Source organism: Neodothiora populina (genome assembly GCF_041146345.1).
Source record: "Neodothiora populina strain CPC 39397 chromosome Unknown canker_contig_12, whole genome shotgun sequence".
Taxonomy (NCBI): Eukaryota; Fungi; Ascomycota; class Dothideomycetes; order Dothideales; family Dothioraceae; genus Neodothiora; species Neodothiora populina.
In genome coordinates, this window is record NW_027191404.1 from 178,384 (window position 1) to 203,334 (window position 24,951).

General features: G+C 51.5%; 6 protein-coding genes across 6 annotated transcripts; 3 read left to right on the forward strand and 3 right to left on the reverse strand.

Annotated features, from left to right (window-relative positions):
* Nucleotides 1–283: 283 nt before the first annotated feature.
* AAFC00_000798 (uncharacterized protein) lies at nucleotides 284–805 on the reverse strand (the record flags this gene model as incomplete). Its single annotated transcript, XM_069347514.1, has 4 exons — nucleotides 284–341; nucleotides 439–497; nucleotides 595–668; nucleotides 763–805. 4 exons carry the CDS (start codon nucleotides 803–805, stop codon nucleotides 284–286), a joined length of 234 nt encoding a protein of 77 aa, XP_069203362.1.
* A 1,143-nt stretch (nucleotides 806–1,948) lies between these two features.
* On the reverse strand, nucleotides 1,949–4,378 carry AAFC00_000799 (uncharacterized protein; the record flags this gene model as incomplete). The annotated part of the gene is made up of 1 exon (XM_069347515.1): nucleotides 1,949–4,378. The coding sequence occupies one exon, from the start codon at nucleotides 4,376–4,378 to the stop codon at nucleotides 1,949–1,951; it is 2,430 nt and encodes an 809-aa protein (XP_069203363.1).
* A 571-nt stretch (nucleotides 4,379–4,949) lies between these two features.
* AAFC00_000800 (uncharacterized protein) lies at nucleotides 4,950–5,999 on the forward strand (the record flags this gene model as incomplete). Its single annotated transcript, XM_069347516.1, has 1 exon — nucleotides 4,950–5,999. The coding sequence occupies one exon, from the start codon at nucleotides 4,950–4,952 to the stop codon at nucleotides 5,997–5,999; it is 1,050 nt and encodes a 349-aa protein (XP_069203364.1).
* An 874-nt stretch (nucleotides 6,000–6,873) lies between these two features.
* Nucleotides 6,874–12,516, reverse strand: AAFC00_000801 (uncharacterized protein; the record flags this gene model as incomplete). Its single annotated transcript, XM_069347518.1, has 2 exons — nucleotides 6,874–7,185; nucleotides 7,246–12,516. The coding sequence occupies 2 exons, from the start codon at nucleotides 12,514–12,516 to the stop codon at nucleotides 6,874–6,876; spliced, it is 5,583 nt and encodes a 1,860-aa protein (XP_069203365.1).
* Nucleotides 12,517–15,204: 2,688 nt separating this feature from the next.
* Nucleotides 15,205–17,005, forward strand: AAFC00_000802 (uncharacterized protein; the record flags this gene model as incomplete). The annotated part of the gene is made up of 3 exons (XM_069347519.1): nucleotides 15,205–15,559; nucleotides 15,616–16,631; nucleotides 16,700–17,005. 3 exons carry the CDS (start codon nucleotides 15,205–15,207, stop codon nucleotides 17,003–17,005), a joined length of 1,677 nt encoding a protein of 558 aa, XP_069203366.1.
* A 1,087-nt stretch (nucleotides 17,006–18,092) lies between these two features.
* AAFC00_000803 (uncharacterized protein) lies at nucleotides 18,093–20,108 on the forward strand (the record flags this gene model as incomplete). Its single annotated transcript, XM_069347520.1, has 3 exons — nucleotides 18,093–18,105; nucleotides 18,258–19,061; nucleotides 19,114–20,108. The coding sequence occupies 3 exons, from the start codon at nucleotides 18,093–18,095 to the stop codon at nucleotides 20,106–20,108; spliced, it is 1,812 nt and encodes a 603-aa protein (XP_069203367.1).
* Nucleotides 20,109–24,951: the final 4,843 nt, after the last annotated feature.

Here is a 24,951-nt window from a genome sequence, read left to right on the forward strand (position 1 = left end):
GAGACACGTGAGATGGTCGTGTTAGTGTATGAGAGCACAAGACTGGAAAATTATTTACTGCGGGCTGGCTGGTCTAGTCTTCGAGCATGCCCTCTGCCTGTCTTTGTTCTCCACCACTATCGCCCGCCCTGCCGCAATATAGTCTATACGTACATACATACATCATTAGAGTAAGAAGAGGAAGAAGAGAAAAACAGGATAATCAATCCTCAACGCCATATCAACAAGTTTACCGTCCCTCACCCACCTATTCTTCCTTTTACAGCAAAGAAGAAGGCGGGTGTTAGAAAGGTATAGCATTACTGATCGCGCCGGACCCATCAGCCGGGGCGGCGAGTAACCTGTTTAGGTAGCCTGTCAGTCCATCTGAAATGCACACAAACACGCGGTTTTGGAACGATAGAGGAAGGAGAGGAAACAGAAGAGGAAAACACATACTTCTTGCCCGTCTCGGTCGCGCAACATCCGCAGAAGATGGATGCCGGCCAGCAGATGACCTGTCATTCGCCATTAGCATTTCTGTTTCGAAACTCACAACAGTGATACGCAAAGATGATGAGAGGGGCGACAAGAACTGGGAGAGAAGACACATACAGCAAGAACAATCGCACTGGCGAATCCAATGGTAGGACCGACGACTTTGCAGTGGCACGGGTTCTGGTCGGTTCCTTTATTGCGAAACTCTGTCAGTAGTGAACGAACAAGCGCACTTTTGCTTTGTATTTTTCGGATGATTTGTTTAATTGTCCGAGATGCACATACCGCATTGGAAGCAGACGAATGGAATGGGAAGGAAATCACACATCTTTGCGTGTGCTATGTGCTATAGACGGTGTGTTGTTGGTCTATAAGAGCTGTTTGCTTGCTTCGGATAGCCGGATATGGATGGGTGTGCGAGGTGTGATGACGTGAGACAGCAAGCCAAGCTGCTTTTCGAGGTCGAGTGGTATCAATGGGAGTAAAAGGTATGGATAATTACTGAGTTGTCTTCCTCTTGTTCGGATACTCGGACTAACAGTATGATACACAAAAGCTTGGAAGAAAAGATATCAAGAAGACAAAGATGAAGAGCCAAGAACGAAGATGCTTATGTGCGGCACGCAAGCGGTGACAGGAAACTCAACACTTGCAGAAAGTGGAGAGAGAGAGAGAGGTGAGAGTCAGACAGAGAGAGAGCAAACCCAAAAAGCGATAGACTCCAATCCGACGGCAGGACTCTCGACTGATGACGCAGGAAAAGCAACCACAACTGTTGCAGCTACCTTACCTTAATTAGGTGTGCAGGGCAGCCAGCCAGCCAGCCAGGCAGAAAAAGCGCGTCTTACATAGCTTCAGATCACAGATCACTGATCGAACTCAGTAAAACGGGTAACTCTGCTTGCCGGGGCCCCGTCCGCGCTTTGATAACCTCGTGTTTGCTTGTACCTTTTCTGTCGTTCTCTCAACCTTAATACCTATCCTTGCTTGCTTGTTTTAAGAAGGGCCTGGAATGGATACCTACCGCGGCAATGTGTGAATGGAGGCTCACCTGCCCGACGCTCTCTACACCTACCGTACCTTTTAGCATAAGGAACAGTGTGTAGGTGGTGGTGACGTATTTCACAGTAAAGCCCATCGAGTCGGAGATGACTCCATCTCGCTCCGGACACAGTAGGTATACCATACAAGTCATATAGCATTCTTTACTACAGTATGAATATTGGTTGCGTTCAAAATGTAATCATAACAACTCATACAGAGTATATACATTTGCATTCTTGCTGTAAAGTCTTCTATGGACTCGATGTCTTTCGGCGGTAAGGATGACTCCGTAGGTTGTTTGATGCAAGCCGAGTATCATATGGTATCACAAGTGCAAAGACGACAGAAGAGACAGCAGCGCAAATCTCGAATGTAGAAGCAGCATACATAATATAGAGCCAGAGGGAGACAAAATGCATGAGATCTTCTACGCCAGCTCGAACTCGCCACTGACCCCCTCAAACGCCGTAACAGTACCACCAATAGACTTAGCATCACCAAAATACCTGAAACGGTACCGCCCCTTCAAAGCATCGATCAAGCCTTCGTCAACATCATCGTCATCGCTGTCATTACGTCCCCAGACACCGACTTCCCATCCCAGCTCCCAACTCAGACGCACCGTCGAAGTCCCTGCGACGCTGCTCGTGCGCTTCCATTCGTACACCAGACTCCAGTCGGCGTCGCTTCGGACTTGCTGCCAGATTCCGAGCTGTTGATTGTGCTTTTCGACGGCGGCAAAGGTGCCGTTTAATCGAAGATTGTTGCGAGGGTTCGCTCCGACAAAGGTAGCTGAGATGACGGGTGCTGAAGAAGACGAAAGTGAATAGCGGGGTCGGACGTCGTCGACGACGTCTGCAAAAGACTTAAAGAGAGGCGCTCTGTCCAGGACCACGGGTTGGATGAATGACAAAGAGACATTTGTGTTGATTGGTGGTTGTGGACCAGGGCTGAGTCTAGGCAGCGAGGCAGCGAAAGGCGGAAGAGAAGTGTCGTTTGATGTTTGAGCAGCAGCCGACAGATAGGGCAGACGAGAGAGTGTGAGGTTAATGTAGGCTTCCAAGGTATTCGGTCCGTACAATGTCGAGGCACCTTCATATCTTTGGACTCCATACTCTTCCTCGGTGGTGATGTAGTGCGTGTAGCTGTTTGCTGGACCACCGAGTACAACAAATGGAGACTCTGAGGAACCTTCGGCCCACGAGCCAACGGCGGAAGAAGCGAGAGCATCCTTCCAACGACGTCCTGCCATGGTCGTAGCTTCGCCTGGACTGACAATGATAAGCAGCTGACCCACCCTCAGAAGCTGGATATCGACGATATTCGGAGACCACTGGTATGGACTCATCGTCTCGCCGACATCAAGTAAGATGGGTTTCACGCCTTGGCAATCTATTTGGTCAGGTCCAGGGGAGTGCAGCGAATTTCCCACGACAGCCCAGAAGGGATTCGCGTTGGGGTCCCCGGGATTGTTCTGCTTGAAGTCAAAGGCCCCGGGACCATCAGTGGTACCGGCGGCGAATGAGTATCCGAGCGCAGCAGCACAAGTGCGGCCAAGGGTACCGTTTGACAGCACAAAAGTCCTGTTCGCAAAATCGACGAACGTATGCAAAGACCTGACAGTAGTTCCTCGCACTGACTCAAATTCGACTTCGTCACTTGTCTTTTTGACCATCGACTCGTATATTGAGCGTGCACCGAGATACTGTCGGCGGCCGATCGCAAACGCAGACGCGGTGCCGCCATCGTCAAGACCCCAGTGAGGACCGCGACCGTGACAAGGCCCATTCTTGCCGCCGCAAAGGCTTGACTTGAAGTCGCATTGCTTGCCAGCATCTTCGCCGGACTCGCAATACGCGCCACGCACATTAGGCGAAGTGTCTCCAACGTTAGCCTGGGAGAAGCCCGCAACAAGACCATCAGATGCCGAATCAAGACCTTCGGCATACTTTTCGAACAAGTATGCGGCGACTCCCTTGTTGTCACCAGTAATGAGTGTATTGTTACCAAGCATTGAGGTGCCGTGCACCGGAAACCAAGTGAGCACACCAACATCCTTGCCGTCCGAGTCTCTGCGAAGCTTGAGCAGAGTCAAAGACTTGTCAACGCTGCCTTGGTACTTTTCACGCTCGCTCTCGGGATTTGCGAGATAGGCATAAGGACTGCGATTGATGTTTGCATCATCAACACGGACTGTACCGAAGTTGAGACGACCAGGCGTAAGGCTGTCGTGGGCACGCTTGATGGAGGCAACAGCACCTTGGACTATAGCCTCATAGCTCTGCTTACTGAAGCCTCGACTGGTGATCTGCGGAAGCAGATAGTTCAACCAAGCGCCAGGACCAGAATGAGAATGCGTACCGGTGACTGCAACGTTCTGTGAGCCGTATACAGCATATTCCGGGCCCATGGATCGAAGCGAGTCGAGAATACCGTGGCGGACGGCTGTGTCTCCAGATTGTGTGTCAAGAACAAGATACACGAAGCGATCCTGTGGCTTGTCTGTGCTACCAATGATGAAAGCTCTAGAGTAAAGACGCTGACGCAGACCACTGCCCAGCTGATTTGGGTCGGCATAACCCATCATGTTGATTTCAACAACAGGGCCAGTGATGTCGGCCTTGCCTGCACCGACAAGATACTGATCCCCGGTTCCAGCAGTGGGATTCCATGACGGAACAGGAAGATGGTCAAGGATTTGTTGATGATCGTTCTCCGTCCACCAAGACGAGACGATTTCTGGTTTCCAATGCCAGTAGTCCAGCTCTGGCAGACCAAAAGTTGATATTGCGGTGAATGTTGCCACCAGGGCCAAGCAAGCAGCCGTCAAGGCTACTGCGATATGTGGGGGTGCCATGGTGGAAGGCGAGGAGTAAATTAGGTTTCTACAGTCATTTAGATGCGAGTGTCGTGGGAGTCATTCTCTGGTCGATTGGAAGAGTAGCAAGAGAAGAGAATAACTGAATTTGGGCTGTTACCTTGACAGCACATCAGGTGCAGCGAGTGCATAGTGGTAGTACTAATAGATACAATAGATAGAGGTATGGTAAGCTAAGACACACCGGCTCATCCGCGTCATGACGTAGATTGGGGTATAGTGGCTGTATTCCTGAGCATACCTTAGGTTCGACTTACGTCAGGCAGCCGCGGGGGTCCAATGATGCAAGGCGGTGAGGCCACAAGGCACCCATGGCCTGGATTCTGCCATCCGACGGCCTCATTTCTCTACCACGACCATTCTGATATAATAGAGGAATCACAAACTACAGGTCCGGTCGTCTCGAAGATTGTCGTGTGTCTTCTGACATCTGAGCATCATCTATAGAACGACACATAGAACGGCACATACAACTACAGCTCAGCGGATGACCTTTGAATGAGCAACACGATACTACCAATAACGAATCACAAAATATATATCTATCACCATGGAGGAAATACAAGCGACCCACCGCAAGCAACTGAAAGAACTGCAAAACAAAATCACGCAGAAGAAAAAGCAAGCGACGAAAAAGACGCGCAAGGGCGTCAACGACGAATGCGACAAACTCGAGCTCGAACTGAAGGAACGACAAGCAGCTGAATTGCTCGCCTTGACGAATCCAGGATCCACTGCGACCGACGACACAAATGGAGATGAAGAACCAGACCTCGAAGAAAGCAATGGACCAGACGATGACAACGACGACGACGCAGCCCTCTGCCACCAAGCAGAGAAACAACTAGACATCACCTCAATACCAACCTCCACCTCCTCTCAATCAGAACCTCAACCCAAAAAACCCAACCGAGCGCGCGCCCGCCTCGCCCGCCGCCAAGCAGAGCAAGAGGCCCTCTTCGCCGCCGCCGAGCGCGAAGCAACCAATCTCCCCGACCTAAAACAACAAGAACGCAGCCGCATGCTGTCCGAGTTCGCGCGTCGAAACCTACGCGAGAAGGAAATCCGCGCTGATGGTCACTGTTTGTACTCTGCTGTCGCGGACCAGTTGTCTGAGCTCGGGATTCCCTTGACTACTGCTCCTGCATCTTCAGGGCGTGGAATGTCGGTTCCGTTTTTGGCGAGAAAGGGGGACGCAGGCGCAGAGGGGATTGTGCTTCCGTATCGGCAGGTCCGCAAGGCGGCTGCGGCGTATATCTCTTCTCATCCGGATGATTTCTCTGCCTTTCTAGAAGAGCCGCTGCCCGGATACGTCGATAAAGTCGCCAACACAGGTGAGTGGGGCGGACAGCTGGAATTGCTGGCTTTGGCAAAGACGTACGGTGTGGACATCTCTGTGTTGCAGGGTGATGGGCGGGTCGAGGATATTATTGGGTCTTCTGAGTCTTCTGGTGCTGGCGCTGGGAAGAATGGTGATGCGGCAGCTGCAGCGGAGAAGGAAGGAGACAAAAGAATCTGGCTGGCTTATTATCGACATGGATTTGGCTTGGGCGAGCACTATAATAGTTTGCACAAGGCCGCTGCCTCGTCTTCATCTTGAAGCGTCTTATTTGGTGGGTGACGAAAAGTGGAACATGCAACAAAGTGCTCACGAAAGCACAAGCAAAAAGAGGCAGAAAACTGGAGCTGGAATGCTTCCTTTCTTTGGACTAGTAGATATTTATATACCCGATCGAAAAGTCATGTACTTGCTCCTTTGATCATCAGAAAACCCCCCTGCCGTTCGAGGGACCGTGACTGGCCACTTAGCTACCTACTCGATGGTAACAACTCACTGTATCCATCTCCTCCTGCTTTGCATATTTCCTGGTCTGTTCCTAGCGAATTCAGTAAAAGTTTCATTCGTAAGACATCGGCGAGAGGAAAACGGTTTTTAAAGTCGTCGTGTGGTCATCAACATCTCATTTCGTCTTTGATTAAAATAAAAGAGGTATACTACTAATGAAGGTCGAAGAAAAGAAGGATAGAAAAGGAAGCGACATAAAAGTGTCATTCGTCCTCCCCCTGTCGTTATTGTAACACATCTCTCCTCTGTCGTGTCTCATGTGTTGTTTTGCTGTTCCCGTATTTGCCCCTGTTCCTCTCGAACTGTCCCGACATTCGTCCTTTCGTAATTCGAAGTGTTACATCCCTTTTCCCGCCCTCTTCATTCTGTCTTTCGTCTTATTCATCGCGGAGTCGCATGTCTCATGTCGTGAACAGTAGAAAGAATGCCGAAGTCATGACGATCAAACCATCCCGCATCTCTGTCGGACTTCTGTCCTTCTCTGCTTTGCCTTTCGTCTCAGATCGTTGTTGAGTTGTCCTCTGTCAACTCATCCTTCGCCACCGACTGTTCGCGATTTGTTCATCGATCCAGTAAGCATTGATATCACGGCCGGTGGGAGAAGACTCGCACTTTGTCGTGGGACAAATCATCGCCCTTGTCTTCCATTCCTTGATCCCCAACTGGTCTCATCTTCGACAGCAGCACCCGAAGCGACAGGCTTACGTCTCACGGTACCCGTCGGTCTGTCGTTCCTGCCGGCATCATTGGAGCTGGGGTCTGCTACTTTGGCCTCTTTGCTAGGGCTCCTACTTCCCATAGGTCTCGGTCCAGTGATCTTGCGTGCCGACCCTTGGGCAGTCGGCGGTGAAGAGAACGGAGTAGTCGAGGCGTTCGAGTTCTCGTTGTTGTAAGCGCTGTTTGTAGCAACAGAAGGCCGGGCAGATGGATCGGGAGAGCGCTGTAGAGAAGATTAAATTAGTTCCTCGTAACCCTGCAAAAAGAATTAAGAACAACTTACATGACCCTTGGAAGATGCCAATGATCTTATCGAACGCGAGTCAGTCTCGAGTGAGTACCGTACTTCTGGGATTGGCTCCAGCAGATGTCCGGACCCGAGAGGCGATGAGTAGTACATCCTATCGTACGCGTGTCTCGGCTGCTTGTTCTTAGCGTCTTCTTCTTCCTCCTCCAGTCTACGTCTGGCCGCTTCGGCATTCTCCTTTTCTTGCTGTTGCTGTCGCGCAGACGGCTGCGCTTGTGGAATGAGCGGACCATCGTCTCGGGCAGCTGCAGAACCTGCCACTTTGCTCGTGCGCGCGAGTGAAAGCGAAGGGTTCGATCCCCATTGAGCCGGGTCAAAATCGCTGTCTGTTGTCTTGGCCGAAAGATCAGAGTCGGTCAGGCCCGAGGAAGGGTTGACTTCCTCTCCACTGAAAGTACGTGCTTGTGATTCGAGATTCGTCTGATGGCGGTGTGTGGGGCCTGGCCTCGGTTGTGGATGTTGAAGAAGCAAAGAATTGCGATATGCCTGGTACTTCGGATCATCGAAAGAAATGGCATCCAGATCATCAATGTCTTGATCGAAGCGTTGGAGGTCTTCCTGACGAAGTTGGTTGTTCGGTGAGGGGTGGCCTGCACCTCCGCTCATCAGAGGTTTCTCATGATGGTAGGATCCATTCTCAGAGGGCAACAGTGGCGACGGTGTGCGAGTCAGAGTACTGCGGCCGCTTCGTAAGCTGGCAGCTTCGGCATTTTGCTCCCTCGCCAGAGATTGGGTAGAGCGAAGTCTGTCGTCGGACCTGAGGCGATAGTCATCGTCATTGTAGACATCTTTATCGATGCTATCGCCACTCCTCGACGCCTTGGAGTTGTTAGATTGGTAGCTTTTGCGCTTGTAGTCCTGATCAGTTGATGCAGTAGTCTTGGACCAACGGGAAAACTTTGGAATGCCAAACAGCGATGAGCTTGTTGATTTGTGCTTTCGCTGCTGCTCTGGCGACCGTTCAGGTGTACGGTCACGATCATCAACGAAACGAGCTTGAGGTGGCGTTCCAATTGAGCGAGGGCTTCGCTTATTGTAGCTTTCTTGTGTTGGGGTCAGCAGTCTCGGGTTTCCTTCAAAGTGGTCGTCCAATATCTGTTCTTCGTGAGGATTAAGGTAAGATTCGTCCTCGTCACCTTCTTCCATCACAGTGCTGACACGGTTCACACTGCCTCTGCGCCCATCATAGCCAGAATGGAAGTGCTTGTCTTTAGTTGGCGTCAAAGACAATTGACCACCAGACTGATTAGGCGTAGAAGAAGTCCCTGCCTCGCCCTCTGGTTCGTACCCAGAGCTCACACCAGCTCGTCGTTCTTCATAATCATATGAGTCGAGACTGTCCGTCCGCAAAGACATGGGCGGTCTGACTGCGCCGGCGCCTTGCGAGACTTTGAGGACTTCAACATCACCGAGCAGCTGATTCAGCATATCCTCGATGCGTGCAAGGTCATTGTTGTTCCTACTGCTGAGGCCCTTGAGAGCGCGCTTGAAGATGTTTTTACGCTTAGTGGCGCTTTCTTCGCTGTCGTAGCTACCACGCGGGGAGCGTGCGGGAACAGCGCCAGCAGGCATTGGCCGAGGCCCACTGAGGACCTTTTGTACAGTGATGTCGGCATCGCGGTCCGTGTTCTTCATGATCATGCGGTCCTCCTCTGCTATAAACTTCTTCAGAGCATCGAATTCTTGCCTCATTTCGGCTGCACTGCGTACGAGAGTGACAAGTATCTCCGTATCGCGAGCGTTGCGCTGGGCATCGCGTACCGTCAAGTGATCCATCAAAGCAACCACATCCTCAGATTGAATACGGTCGATACCTTTTCCGGTCGCGCTATCGTATGGTGGCGATGCCAGGCCATGAGAGTTGGCGCTATAGTGACGTGCATGCTTGGTTCCTGCTCGGAGAAACTCTTCATCGTCGGGACCCATGGCAGCTTCGTACTCGGCTAGCTGCTGTGGTGTGAACTCTCGATCGTGGTGACCTTTGATCCTCTCACCTCGAGGAGATCGAGCGTGCGCGGCAGATGAATAGCCTTCGTCGCCAAGTTGAGCGTTGGGACTGAAAGGAGTGGCGTTCATGTGATCCAAATGTACAGCCTCTGCCTGGTGTACACCTGGTGTAGGGCCTCGATTGTAAGCATCCTCGACACTATTGCGATAGGTCGTGTCTAGTGGTGAGACCGATGGCTTTTCGCTGCGGCCGAACAGGTGCTCAGCTGCTAGAGTTCCACCAGTAGCCTTACCAGCACCTAGCAGCGCAGCAGTCCTCTCATGATGATTACTACCCGGGGATAGGATGTCAGGGCTTCGAGTGCGATCCTTCAGGAAACCATCGGTATCATACGACCAGCGCTCCTTGTCACCCTGGGGCTTTGCGCCATGGATCTCAGGAGGATTCGTACTGATTTCAGAGACATCGTCCAAGCCATGTCCAATCTCGGGCAACGGATCGTCCATCAGAGGCAGACCACTAGCTCCCATCTTGATTGGTGTTGATGTGCCTTCAGAGCGGTGATCCTGTAGAAGGCGGGTTTCATCGCGCTTAGACAAGACAGCATCAGAATCGCCTGGGGAGTTCTTTCCTGACAGAGCTTCGGCTTGTTCGCGCAACGCACTCCAGCGACTCTTTACAGGGCTGGCTTCCTCTGACACGGCTACAGCGGCGATCTCATGGGGTGCAGGAGAAGCGCGAGTGATATCACGTAGATTCTCCTCCATATGATGGTCATGACTGGATTCTTCGACCTTGCTATAAGCGTCGGATCGGACGCTACTACTAAGCATTGAAGGGTCGAGCAATGAAGCTACAGCGGATTCAACAGCATGGTGTTCGTTGACGATTTGTGGTTGGGCAGAGACACCACGGATGTCACGTTCAGTGATAGCGCCGTTGTTAGAACTATAGGTATCGTCAGTGTAGTGAGTATGCCGACGGTCATCCGAAGGATCATCCAGAGATGACCCGGCAATAGATTGTCGATATCTTTCATTCTCCTCGTGCTGCTTTTGGAACCATTCCTCCATCTCCTCGCCACGCGGAGTGCCTGGGTCGTCATAGGTGACATCGGAGACGGGCCTTAGGTGCTCTTCCATTTCATGCTCAGCCTCACGTGCAGATGTCTCGGAATGTACTGAATCACGTTCTGCACCCGCCGTAGTATGGGAAAGTCGACTTCTGGGACGTAAGCCTTGAGGAACAAGAGGGTCTCGCATGTCGTCTCTGATGCTTGACACACTTTGCGCCGGGCTCCGGCCTGCAGAGCGAGGGCTTCCAGTAGCGTCAATCGAAGCGCTCTTGCGCTTCTCATCAAGGTTCCTCTGGATACGTGCAGCACCTAGTCCCGCAGCCGCGAGCGCTGCAATCCTTGCTTTTGTCGAGATCGATTCTGGGGTCATCGGGCTCATTGGACTTGTGGGGCTCGCATTACCATAGGACTGGTAGCCGTGATTATGGCCGAGTTGATGGGTCGACTGAGTGGGCGTTCGGGAGGAAGGAGATTGACTGTCGTTGTTGAACGAATACCGCGAAACCTCCTTCACCGGCGTGCGAAGCTCGTCGGACTGCCTCGAACGTGGTCGTTCCGTCACTTCAGTCAATAGGGAGGTCCTGGTAATATCGGACTCGTTGATACCGCTGGCGAAAGGCATAGGCGGGATGTCCACTTTTTCGACTTTATTGTGAGATTCTTGCACGCTTTCTTGAATGCTAGCAGATCTGCTTCTACTGCCATGGCTCTTGCTGCTCGCTCGTTTCTTACGCTTCTCCCTGCTGTCACCGTCACGGGAGTCATGATGGCGTAATGCGGCAGCGGTCAGGACACCTCCAGCAATACCGGCGGCAACTGCGTCTCGTGCGCGATGACTATCTTTGCTGGTCTTCTCATGAACAGAAGATTCATCTTCGCCCCTCGACGAGCGGCGCTCGCTGCGAGAAGATGTCGGCACTGATTCGCGACTAGATTTACGGTGCTTTTTTCGTTGACTTCGCCGCTCCGAGTCGCCACGTGAGAGTACCTCGCCAGGGTCATCGTCATACCGATTCAACACTACTTTGGGCTTGCTGGATATGTTTGGAGAACTTGAAGATTTCGAAAGACGACGACCCAGATCTTCGCTATATGAATCCCTGCTGTCAATGTAAGATTCATGATTGCCACTTTCAAAATCGTGAAGATTCCTTTCTGTTCGCTTTTCGCTCTTCAACTGATTGATCTCGGGTAGGATCAGTCTGCGGACGGTGTCTTCAACCATTTCAAGTAGTTTTGGATTGTTCAGTGAGACCTTGGAAGTTGCGCCAGAGCGATAAGAAGGAGTGATACTTGAAGAGACAAAACTTGACTCAGTGTTGGTCATCGACTCCTCGGTATGATGTGATCTTGAGGACCGTCGTCGTCGCTCCTTGGAGGGCTTGTTGTCCGGCTCATACTCGACTGGCTTCTCAGCAGCGCGTTGTTTGAGCTTTTCCATGACTTTCTGTGTGATGCGTTCACGGCTGATGCTACGACTCCTGTCTCTTGTTGATGGAGCACGCAGGTGCTCGTCAATCGCAGCTTTGGTTTCCTGCTCGATCAATGGGCTACGAGGTCGTGTGCTGATGTCACTGGCGTCGAGCAGACTATCCGGAGGCATGGAAGAGATGTCTGAAGGATTTGTCATATACTGCAAATCCCGTGATAGGCGGAGGTTGGCACTTGAAAGATCGCTCCCGTTGTTGAGAATCTCCACTTCGACCGGTGGCCTGTTTGATAGATTCGACTCGGATGAGTGAGACAACTCCGTCCCTTCGATTGGCGGAGCGATGGAGTCCTTCTCTGACTGTCGGCTACCCAAAGAGATGCGTCGGGTATAGGACGGCTTTCTGTCCTTGCCTATACCAGTGATCTGGACTGCGTCTCCTGATCCAGACTTGTTCTTACGTTTCGACGAAGGCGTTACCTTGACACGAACACTTGGGCGGCCTCCGTTGCTGCTGCCGCCGTTCTTGCTGGCCTCGAAGTACTCGATTAGAAGTGAGGTCTGTGATTTATTGCGCCCATGGCCCAGCACCGTCGTCCTCTTGTCAGTGGGTATAGTGATGGACCTTCCGTCTTCAGGGACGGTGTAAGAAGTTGCGTCTGTACGGCGCGACACATTGGTAGCTAGATCGGTAGCCGAATCATCAACATCCATATGCGCAAGATGGACGACACTCTCGTCCGTCGGATCCTCAGTGGGTGCGGGAAGAGGTGGTCGCTTTGTGGCAACGCCCATTTGCTTTTACTTGCAACACGCCTCAAACTTAGGGAAGGAACGAGCTTGATGACATGGGGTTTCTTCTCTGAAACACTTGGAGATGTACCTGGTCACGACTGAGCATGCAGATCGCCCAAGACGATGATAGATAACAAAGGCTGATTGCAGAAACAACAAGTTCGAGACTGCGCGAAACCGTATGCTGTATCAGGTGAGGCAGTGCAGTAAGTCGTCCAATGAGTGTGCAGTCGATTGTGCTTAGGTACTGAAGTCAACGCGCGGCTTATCGGTATTAGAGCAATTAGTTCTGACTGAAATTGGGGTATTCGATCCTTGAATGGAAGCTGTCTCGCAGTACAGGTCGAGAGGTTAGCAGAGATGCTCCCAAGATCCTGCGGCACGGTTAGACAAGCTAGCTAAGTTGGCTACTTCTTTGATATAAGAGTCAAAGTAGAAGAAAAAAGAGGCAAGGAAAGCATGCATACAACAACGGTCAACGTCTCGCACGTTTCTCTGTTGATTTGTGGAGAGGATAAGCGTGAATCGTGAAGCGCCCGACCTGTAAATCGCCGTAGCTTCCAACGGGCGGAGTCGGCCCGCGCTGTTCGTTCGAACCTTGAACACCTGCTGCTGCTGATTCAGAAGCAACAGCTTCCTGCCACGGTGAATATTCAAGGTGCTGCAGTGTGGTCGCAAAAGTACGAAAAACTTGAACAGCAAGACGCACTGCAGTAGCAATGAGAGGATCGAGCCTCGACCTAGATTAACAATCGGTCCCACCAAGATGGCTTTCGAGGTTCTTGTACACGCATGTGGCTGGGCGAATGGCAATGCTGTGCGAATCAAAGGCTAAACCCACGACCTCCCGCGCGCTAGAACCAAACACACGAGGAGGCTGATCTCGCTCGCCGCCACGGCAACCCGACACGCTCGGACCCTAGGAACCAGGATCCTCGTTACCAGGTAGATAAGATAGAGGAAAGGACTGTCGATTATATGTCGGTGTGCAATCTTTTTTGACGTGGCTTTCGGGTAAGGTACCTAGTGTGTGTCTTCGATTCTCAGCGCGATCATTAATTCAGCTCTACGCGACAACAGAGGAAATGTGACGTAAGATGCTCTCCATATCTATATCAACGATAGAGTAGCTATCGCAAAATCACTATACATACTGTATCTATCCTCAATCGTACAGCGGCACAAATTCGCCTCAACTTGCAGATGGAATATCTTTGGAGAGCCATTTCTGGCGAACCACCACCTACCACGTCTACTCACACCCGCTGCGGGACACGGGGTGTGGCCAACCAAGCACCCGCATTTTCAGGCTCCGGAGGCCCAAATCTCTTCCGCGCCCGGTCTTACGAGGATGCTTCTACCATACCCTGCTCCATCTTCGTCGTAGGTGGCTGGGCTTTTGCGTCCACCAGTGGCTTGATTTCCTTGCCTGTAATTCGTATGATATAACAACCACCCTCGCGTACTTATCTGTCGGCTCGATTGATGCCTGATATGCTTCCAGGGAATGTCTTGTCAACCATCGTCATCTTGCTACGATCCCGCGAAGCACAGCTACCACACCTCAATGCGGGGATATCTGTGCAACACGGCAAGCTCCATACCCAACCCGTGAATCGTAGTACTGTGAATTTGAGCATGCATGTTCTGAACCCGAAGACCTGACTGAACAGGGTTGCCCCATGTTCTTCAGAACAAGTTCCTAATCAAAGACGCACCATCGGACCTCTGGAAGCACCGCATATCATCACGGTGACTGATCTTAGTGTTCACTTGTGGTGCTTGAATCGATGTCGTGCGTGTATTGTATGTGACATGAGGTGCCGGGTCCGTTTTGCTTCGGGAATGTAGAGCCTCGGTTAGACGTAGGCTTGTGATTAGGTAAGTAGCAGTTGGACATGGGCTTTGCTGCCTTAAGCTATACCTAAACTTCGATGTCTTGTTTGATGCACAGCGGTATGCTAGACAGAAGCTGTAAATTACCCTTTATTCTTTATTAGCTTCATATGAACACGGAATAATCGACGGCAAAGACTTAAAAACAAGTCATACTATATGGATAGAGGATACAGCACAATGCGATTACAGTGCAAGCTTTGACCACTTGCGGCTCTTACTCCATGAAGCCTGATCAGCTCGTTAGCTTGACAGGTACCATGACTCCATCAAGCATTCACGCTGCAAGAAGATGATATTCGTAGAGGCGCATGCAATATGATAGATAGGCTGAGCAAGCGCACATGGCTATTCGAGATAAGGTAGTAGGATAACATCGAACCCGACACTTTCTATCAAATACATGTCTCTTCGGCCGACGACGGCCAATCGGGAAGGTGACCGCTCGGTGAATTCTGGTGTGCTGGAGGTACTGTAAGGTAATCGGCTCTCGGCACAGTTTATCGCAATTAGGATTTAATGATTCCACCGCTTGCACCTAAAGGTGGGAGAGCAGCACACCTTAGGGGCCAAGATGCGCATACGAAATGGAAAACAATGGTTGATCTGCTCTTCTCTTCGCTTTCAGACACCCTTCATGAGTCGAAAACAGCAGTTGATAGTTGTCTCGAATGCGCCGCGTGCCTGACTGAACAAAGCCCCCACTTCATCAGATATACCTACCTTACCAAGCCATCGATAAGCAGGCACATGGTCGACGACGTCACGCTTGGACCCTGAACCATTCCGGATATGGCGGTGCAGGACGTAGAAGAGAAAGATATCGAACAGTCCTTTGACCTTCGAAACACGTCAGACGCGTCCATCGACATCAAAGCCGCAAGCAATGATCGGTTCGATGCCGACCCTTCGCCGTCGTCTGTGGTGAAGCCAGAAGATGAGTCGAAGGTACCGGAACCTGCAACGATCGAGGTCAAGGGTCCTAGAGCCTTACCGCGATTCGCGAGAAGAGGCTGGCTGGCCAAGCTGTCTGTGGTAGCCGAAGTAGAAGAGCCCAAAGATTATGCGCGTGGGACGAAATGGTTCATTACCTTCATTGTTGCTGTTGCAGCAGCTGCAGCGCCGATTGGCAGTGGCATAGTCTTACGTATGCTATTCACAAAACAAGTCTGCTTGCTCATGGTCACTGATTTTTATCGACAGCGGCGCTCACTGATATCGCAAAAGCGTTCAACAGTACGGCATTCGTCACTAATCTCTCAGTATCGTTCTATATGCTTTCCATGGCCATCTTCCCTCTCTTCTGGAGCTCATTTTCCGAGATTCTAGGACGGCGGACAATATACCTTTCGTCGTTTCTGGTCTACTTTGTGTTTAACGTGCTCTCAGCGGAAAGTCAGAACATCGCAATGTTTCTGGTGATGCGCATACTTTCTGGTGGCGCATCGGCTTCCGTGCAAGCAGTCGGTGCAGGCACAATAGCTGACATATGGGAAGTCAAGGAGCGCGGTCGCGCCATGGGAATCTTCTATCTTGGACCCCTCTGCGGTCCTTTGATTGCTCCGATCGTTGGCGGCGCATTAGCACAGGGGCTCGGATGGAGAAGCACCATGTGGTTCCAAGTTATCTACGGAGTCGTGATATGGTTTCTTGTTCTGTTCTTTCTGCCGGAGACTTTGAAAGTCAGGAAAGCCATCGCTGTGGAGGCGCAACAGCAAGTTACCGCCGACGAAGAGATGCATACACTGTCGAGAACCACGACTCGGCAAAGTGTCAAGTTGAAGACGAAAAAATACGCCGCCATGTTTCGCACATGCTTCATCGATCCCTTGGCGATAATCCTCAATCTTCGGTCGCCACCGGTTGCCTTGGTGGTCTATTATGCGAGCGCCACTTTTGGAAGTCTTTATGTGCTGAATGTGTCGGTTCAGCAGACGTTCGAAGCAAGTCCATATAATTACTCGACGATAATCGTTGGTCTCTTGTATGTTCCCAACTCGTTGGGGTATATAGTATCCAGCATACTCGGCGGCAAATGGGTAGACTACATTATGCATCGAGAAGCGAGAAAAGCAGGTCGCCACGACAGTGAAGGAGGACTGATATTGCAGCCTGAAGATCGCATGCGGGAGAATGCATGGCTGGGCGCTCTCATGTACCCAGCCGCGTTGTTGTGGTATGGTTGGTCAGCGCAGGCAGGGGTTTTGTGGATCTGTCCGGTATGCATTGGATTGCCTGCTGCAGTGTACATGCGATGAACCTGCGACTGACTTTTGGTTTGAAACAGATGATAGCGAATTTCTTCTTCGGAGTTGGCACGATGCTGGTTTTCGGCATAGTGACGACCATGCTCACGGAGTTCATGCCGGATCGCGCATCCCACGGTATAGCTCTCAACAACTTTATTCGCAACATCTTTGCGTGTGTGGGATCGCTCGTTGCAGAACCGATAATCAAGGCGATTGGCAATGGATGGCTGTTTACGATTCTGGGATGTTGGACGCTGATAAGTGGGCCACTTGTGATCTGGTCGATTATGAAGTTTGGCGACCGGTGGAGGGAGAGCGCGAGGAAGAGGGCAGGTGCTGGGTGAGCGCGGCTGTTCTTTGTCTCCACTATCACTGCCCACTTTGTTGAGACTTGAGTATGCGTATAAAGAAGAAGCACATTTGAAGCATTTAGCATGGCTGTTTATCGGCAGATTATCTAGGAGCTATATAGCATCAAGGCAGAAGGACGGCATGTTCAACTATACTGTGCAGTATCAAGAAGTAAAGTGGTGTACAGATCAGTATATCAGCAAATCTACTATTCAGCACAGACGGCGGCAATATACTGTACTATAATACAGATACGGTGCCACCAATCTGAAGCTTTCCAGTTCACATTGCCAGTCGACAGTCACACATACAGTACAAGCTTTAACGAAAAAGACGACGGAAGAGCTAATCAGCACGGCGACTCTGCCCTGAAGCTCCGAAGGCCAAGGCAGCGGGGGCAGGATCAATGAGTCGTGCATTTTTCATTTCCTCTTCGATGCATAGATGCCTGAGGTGAGCTAGGTCAGGTAGGGCAAAGTCATGATGATGATGATGCTGATGATGATGATGATGATGAGAAGGATGGGGACAAGTGTGGACAAGTTTCATTCCCCGTCCTTTGGGCTCTGCCGTCCGTCACTGTTACTGAGTAATAAGGTACAGTAAGGTGGACAGGGCATGGCATGAGGGCATGCACTGTAGCAGCAGGACGAAAGACGTGATTAGTAATACCAGCCAGAATTACTCTTAGCTGTCAAAGCCCATCACATTTGTCTCTACAAGCATTGCGTGCATCAACAATAACAGAAGTCCAAATCAGTGATTCTTTGGTGGACTCTCTTTGCATCCCCCCTTCTTGATCAAGGTATCATTATCAATTACTCTTGATTAATCATAACCCAAAGGTACCTTATTGTTGGCAACCAAAAGAGCTGGACGGAAATACATCGGGTAAAGCTCGCGTAAACCAAGGCAAAGGCAGCAATTCACCGCCGCAGCGGGCCGGAGAAGGCAACCGAAGTCCCATCTTCCTGCTGCTGCCAAAGAGAGAGAGAGACCAAACACCCAAGAGAGACAGACGTTCGTCGTCTGCGGTCTCCAACCATTACTGGCGAGCGCCTCTCGTCGCCATCTGCGAGGATGGCATCTGCAGGTAAGTTTTGCAGGAGGGGACAGCCATAAATCAATCAGAGATCAGAGAGGCAAGGCAAGCAAGAGCAGGAAAACCCAGAAACAGAAGGAGACGAAGAAAGAGTCGCTGAATCGGTGGTGCAGACAACAAACCCATTTTAACACGCAGTGCAGATACGCTGTCGCCCGTCTATCCCGATCGCCCCATCCGCCCTCTGCCCAAGAACAGACTCAAGTCGAGGTTATCCCCCGAGCAATCAGCGAGCCTGATCTACCCGCCCGACCCTCCCATCTCGTCGCTGTCCTTCAATTTCCCCTTTGGCGCTGCAGACAAGGCCGACGGCAGAGGAGCAGTCAACGGGGGACATGCCGCACACTACGGAGACCAGGTGACACATTGCACTTGCGGAGCGGAGCATGGAGAGGAGAGCGACGAGGACGAGATTGTCTTTGATCACCCGAATTTCCGGGTCCAGTCTCCGGTCGAGGGAGTGCAGCAGCGCAGGATGCTGGGCGAACAAAGAGCAGTGGCAGCAGCGGCAGCAACAGCAGGAGGAACAGGGACGGCAACAGCAGCAGGAGCAGCGAAACCAGCGCCACCTGCCTCGACCGCCTCCTCGGCTGACGGCTACGAGTCGTTTGAGAACACAAGCAACAAGAAGAAACGGAAAATACCCCTCTCTGCCAGTTCCGCGGTGCACCAGTCCAGCTTGACGGCAGAGTTGGCCAACATGGGCATCTCTTCGCACGGTCTGGACGGAACCAGCGACGACGCTTCTGCTCACGCCGCCACCTCGTATCCCTCAGCAACTGGAATGGGTCACGCTGGCGCAGGTCGTGGGAGAGCGGGCAAGTCGTCGCCGATGCGGGGCAGAGAGAGAGTCTCGATTTCACACGTCGCCAATGCTTATCCCTATGCCGGTGTCGAGCAGAGTGTGGAACGCGGAGGCGCTTACAAAGGCGACGGCACCAAGATCCGTAAGCATTCCTTTGTTTTTGGACTGACATACAATGTCGCTGACTCCCGCAGATGCCCCCGCTCAGGAACACAGAATCATCTCCAACGCCATCGCCAACGCCCAGAGTCAACCCACGACGCCGCAGAAGGGCAGAGAGAACGTCAGCCTGCTCTCGCTACCTTCTCCCAAGTCGGCCACTCCCAAGACACAATTCACCTTCACCTGCGAGTCCGACTCATCCAACAAGATGCTCTGGCCTGGCCACCCTCAGCCGCCGTACTCGACCCCAGTCCCCACCACCTCTCATCACCAATCTTACCCCATCGCTCCTTCTCCCGCCGCCCTCGTCCACGCCAACACCACCCAAGGCACCCAGACCAACTTACCCATGAGAGGGCCCAATACAGCCGCCGGTGCCATGAACGTCCCTCAAGCCAATGCTGCCGGCAACCCCGCCGGCAACCCTGCGCCTAGGAGGCCACGGAGACGCCGTCCTAGTCGCGAATACGCCCATGCCGCCCGCGAGCGTCGTCTGCAGCAAGAGTACAACAACTACCATCACAAGCCGACCAAAGACAACATGTGGATATGCGAGTTCTGCGAATACGAGGACATTTGGGGTGTGCCGCCCCTCGCTCTGATCCGCCAATACGAGATCAAGGACAGGGCGGAGCGCAAGAAGGCCGAAGAGAAGAGAAGACTGTTGGAAAAGGCCAAGATGAAGGGCAGGAAGGGCAAGAAGAACGTCAGAGGAAAAAACAACGGAGCCGCAGCAGCAAACCAGACCTCTGCACACCAGGGTGCCCAGCAGTACGACCACAATGGCGACCCCATTCAGAATCCCCCGCACAGCCAGGACGGCCAGGACGATTACTTTGACGATGACTACGACGACGGCTACGATCCCGTCGAACCCCACGACAGTGGCGGCGGCGGTGGTGGTGGAGGCGGCGCCCCACCTCATCAGATGCCCGACAGATCGCGTCCCGGCGTGCAGTGGCAGTTTGCTAACGACCCGCCGCCACCGCCGGACAAGGTCGTGTCGCAGACTGCCGCTCGTGTCTAAGGTCGGCCGTCTTCTGTCGCACCATGTCAGGGTGATTGCTGACATGGGGTTTTCTTCCTGTTCTGCATCTTGGTCTTTCCACTGTTCGAAGAGGAGAGTGGCGGCGGTCAGTCATCCCCTTTTGCAACATCACCATCTTCCGGTTACTGCAGGCCAATGCGTTCCTTTTTTCACAAGAACCTAGGCTTGCGGTAAATGAAGACCGGAATGAATAGTTGAGCGAGGATTGGCGTGGCCACAGTGAGCTTCCCACTCTTTGTCTCTGCAGTCTCGCGTTTTTGTTCTTGCTGTTTCTTGTCGTTTTGCATTTACATTGTCGGTGTGTTCCTTCTGCTGTTCAGAATATGCTTTATCTTTGATTTGGACTAGTATAAAACAACCCCTTTCCGCTCTTGCGAATGTGTGCTTTGGCCCGTCTTCTCCGCCCTCGCCCCCCTTTTTGACCCTCCCCTGCTCGCATGTCGGCCTCTCCTCCCTTCTTACTACACATGTCCCGTCCCTCCTACTCATTACTACCATCACCACACCGCTTGATAGAGATTGAAAAACCTACATATATATACACATAACGCAGCCATCTTTCATGACCGAGGGATTCATTGAATAAACTCATTTATCCCACTTCTGGTCTCTTTCAGATCGCATGGCTGAGGTGGTCGGTCGTGCATAGCATAGATAGTTGCTCCCTGCTTTTAGGAAGTAAGGTGAGGAGCTGGCTACTTGGTGAGAACTGTACCCTTGTAGAGTCGGATGACCGTCATGATCTCAATGAAGAGACAGTGCGCAGAGCATAGTACAGTATAGTAATATGACTTACTTACATGTGACTTACTGTAGGTCATTTTGAACCTCTTACGGTGAACAAAGGATTAAAATGACCAAAGTCGTATGTACCTGACTGTAGGGAAGGAGTATTTCTTGGCGTACAGTGTTGTACGTGAGAGAAGCTTGCTTAGTAACTCCTCAAGCCGAGAATTCTCCTGGTGAGGTCTCAGACAACAGAATTCTACTACCGGAGATAAGGTAAGCGGCGGTTTCATCATCACGACCTCACTTGTCAGTCGACGACTATTCCCATAGTCTTGTGACTACAAATTGTCAATGCTCTCAATCAATCTCAAGTCTAACATGTCTAAGCGCCAGAACTCCCGATCATGGGGTCGAAGATCAGGTCTTCACCCTTCCTGCAATCCAAAGCCGATTCGCAAATCGAAAATGCAGATCGAAAATGCAGATCGAGAACGCAGCTGACTCACAATCAGGGGGAGACGAATGTCGAAGAGAGAGGAAAGTCACGCTTTCCAGCAACACGTTCTTGTGGACGGTGGATCCAGCATCAGTCTGATGCCGTACGACATTGCGAAGCACCTTAACCTGGAGTTGCACAACCCGCAGACTATCTGCATGATCACTACAGCTAACGGTGATCGTGCCATCTTAAGGTAGTATGTAGAATTCTACTCTGAATCAGGAGGGCTCGCTGTTTGGGTCAGGGCATGGGTCCTGCAGAAGAAGGGAGCCTTCACCCTGTTGTTGGGTCGCGACTATCTGGTGAATGCAGGCGCAGTCGAGGACTACGCTCAGGAAAGGGTGACGATCTTTGACGATCAGGACAACCGTTACGTCATTCCTCGCATGAACGAGGCCAAAGTTTCCCAGGATCCGATGAACCCGATGAGCCCTGCGACTACTCAGGCCCAGGCATGAGGTCTTACAATCCGGTGATCTCAGTGATATGTGATGTTGGGATGTGAGGCGCCGCGATCAGTCACAGGTGTATATCTATCTTGGGGATATCTGTGAGATATCCCAGGGTTTCTTCGCGTGCCTGCATGCTCTGCCTGGCTACGCTGGGCCTGTATAGCGTCGCTAGGGTCACGTATAGTAGGAGGCTGCCTGCTTGATGCTGTTGATGGCTCGAGTACTCGGTATTTCCTCTTCTGTTCCGTATTTGTCGTCCATCCTCTTTGTTATCTGATGCTATATTCGCTTCATGCTCACTAGCCCTGCGCATCTGAGGTTCCAGTCCCGCAGCTTAGACCATCTTGCTATGTTACAGAAGATACAGACATGCGGCGCCTTCACGAAGATATAAAGCCGTAATAGAGAAGTTTGAGATAGGTGAGAGCCCGGTTCTCGTTCGCGGCGGTCGTTGCCCTGTTCTTGTCCTTGCGTTCGTCTGTCGTCGTCTTCGTAGTCTTCGTTGTCGTCCTGGTGGTCTTCGTCGTCGCCGTCTGAGGCTTTGCCTTAACTTTGCTCTTAGCTGTTAGCTTTGTTACTGATGGTCCACAGATGCTTGTGCTAGTGGCTCGATTTCGCGACTTCCTTATTAACAACATTAGAGGCAGCAGTTCGAACCTAGATCTAGTAGGTGACGGTTGTGAGATTACTTCATAGTCGGAAATAGTGGAGATTACAAGTCTTAGCTCACTTCCAAGCAAGAATAATAATGCAGCATGATAGGAAGCGCTAGGTACTAGGTTTCTAAGATTATACGACGACACACTCTACACTCACCAAGATAGACATAACAGTAGAAGACACAGAATACTCAGGAGTTTATGTTGTTTTATATTTGCAGAACGCATGATCAACCTCTATATGTTGCGCCAGAACAAAAGAACATTCCGTGCGACAGAGAAACACAAACAGCAATCAGAGACCAAGGGACTTACAGCAAAAGCGGAAAGATAGGGCGTGAAACCAGTCACTAGCCCTAGTAATCCTCTGACTTCAAGACAAAAAATGCAACTTGCAAAATACGTGACCCCAAAATCCCACAAATAACAGCACAGTAAGGAACTCGACTCACCCCAGTCACTAAACCCCTCCCTCAGACGTCCATACCGTTATAGACATCCATTGGATCATAGTCCCGACCATAGCGGAACCAGTCCGCATAGATGCCAAACTTGACCTCAGTAACCCTGTGTCTGAACTCGTCAAAGTCAGCATCAAGATTATTAGTCAATCCCATGACATTCCCGTACAGCTCAGCAAGCTGCAATCTCCACTCGACAAGCCAATTGCGATGAGCCACATACTGTCTGAAATCGCCACCAATCAACGACTCCGAACTCTCGCTCTGCTGGCGCAGCTCCTCGGTCAACTCGGCCGCGACCTCGATGCGCTCGGCCAGCGCGCGCGCCTTCTCCATCTGCTGACGCAGCGACTCGATGCGCGTCTGCACCTCGATCAGCATTTGCTCGATCGTCTGCCACTCGGGAGAATTGGGAGATACCCAATTCTGCATGTCGACGAGCTGAGGGAAGACCGTCTCGGTGAAGTCTTGCACGCAGTTGAAGCGTTGCGCGATGGACGCGTAGAGGTGGCCGTCGGGAGTGCTTTCGTTGAGCGTCATGGTCGCTTCCGCGTATGGGTAGAGGACATACGAGTCGTCGTAGGGAGGAGGGTCTTCGTAGTCGTCGGCGTCGTCGGACGCGTGCGGCTTGTCGGTGATGTCGAGGATGATGGGCAAGTAGCCGGTCGTTCCCTCGACTTCGTCTTCATGATCACGAAGAGTGACTGCCGACTCGTCAGGGACGATGCTGTCGCTGCTGTTAGTGGACATGATAGGGGTGGGGGATACTTACCTGGTATCCTGATGGTCGCTGCTGTTGCTGTTAGTAGGTCAAGGGAAGAGTGACAGGTATATACGATCATAATGGGTCTATTTATATACGCTGGTAGGAAGTAAGTGAGCGGATATGAACAATGGGAATAGACAATGGCGAGACTGTCAAAGAACTATCACACAGAATCATTGAGATGAAAGACAGTACGACAAAGGTACCGGACAAAGGACAGGACAGCGCACAAGTCAGAGAGAGACAGCAGGGAATACAAGGAGTAAGACAAGCGCGAGACAGAAGTTACAAAGAGAAGACAAATTCCTGAAAGAGAATGAATCCTCAACTCACAGTGACCAAGAATATGATTAATCACCACTAAGGACAAAGCCACTGATGACAGTCTCGAGTGTAGTCAGTGAGATTCTACATCTACATAGTTCTTTGTCCTAAAATAAAAGATAATTATGGCCGGAATTTACTTACAAAGAACAACGTCTGGAACACTGGAATTCTAAAGGAAAGAACTGAAATTGAAAGGAACTCTGAAAATGTTTGAAGGCAGATATCGCGAAACGCCTAAAGGCTCAGCTCGACCAGCGTGCTTCAAACCAGACAGATCCAACGCCGCAGTACTTAGCCCCAATCCAAACAAAAAAACCAGAAAGAAAAAAAACCCCCCAATTCAACGCCGCCGGATCTCAGGCATCGTCTCCAACCTCTGCTCAAGCCTGTGCACAAGCCTATCCGCCACCCGGCGATAATAAACAGCCACAGAAGCCAATTGCACATACTCACCGAGCGCCTTGACCGCCTCTCTGTACTCGCACATGATATTCGACCTCCTGAGCCTCGCATGGACAAACAGCTCTTCCTGCACATCTCCTGGATTGGCAATCGCTTCGCGCAGGATCGCGGTGTCGAAGAGCGCAATGCTGAGATTGGATAGCCGGTGCAGGTAGTGCATGTCTAGTGCGTCGTGGGGATGGATGCGGCGCGCGTGAGCCCAGATTTGGTCGCGGGTGGGGTGGTCATCGATGGTGCTGGTTGTTGAGAGGAGGTCGTGCTTGATGATTGACTCCAGGTCCACTAGGTGGTGTATTAGCGGGACGATGGGGGTCAGATCAAGCATGGCATGGGTTTGGGAACTTACCTTGTTGCGTTGCGGTCTGAGTGTAGAAGAATTCCGAGAACGAGTCGGGTCTTGGGTTATTATATACGGCTGCTGCGAGGTCTGGACAAAGGCGCGAAGGTGAGCACTTTGCACAAAGGAA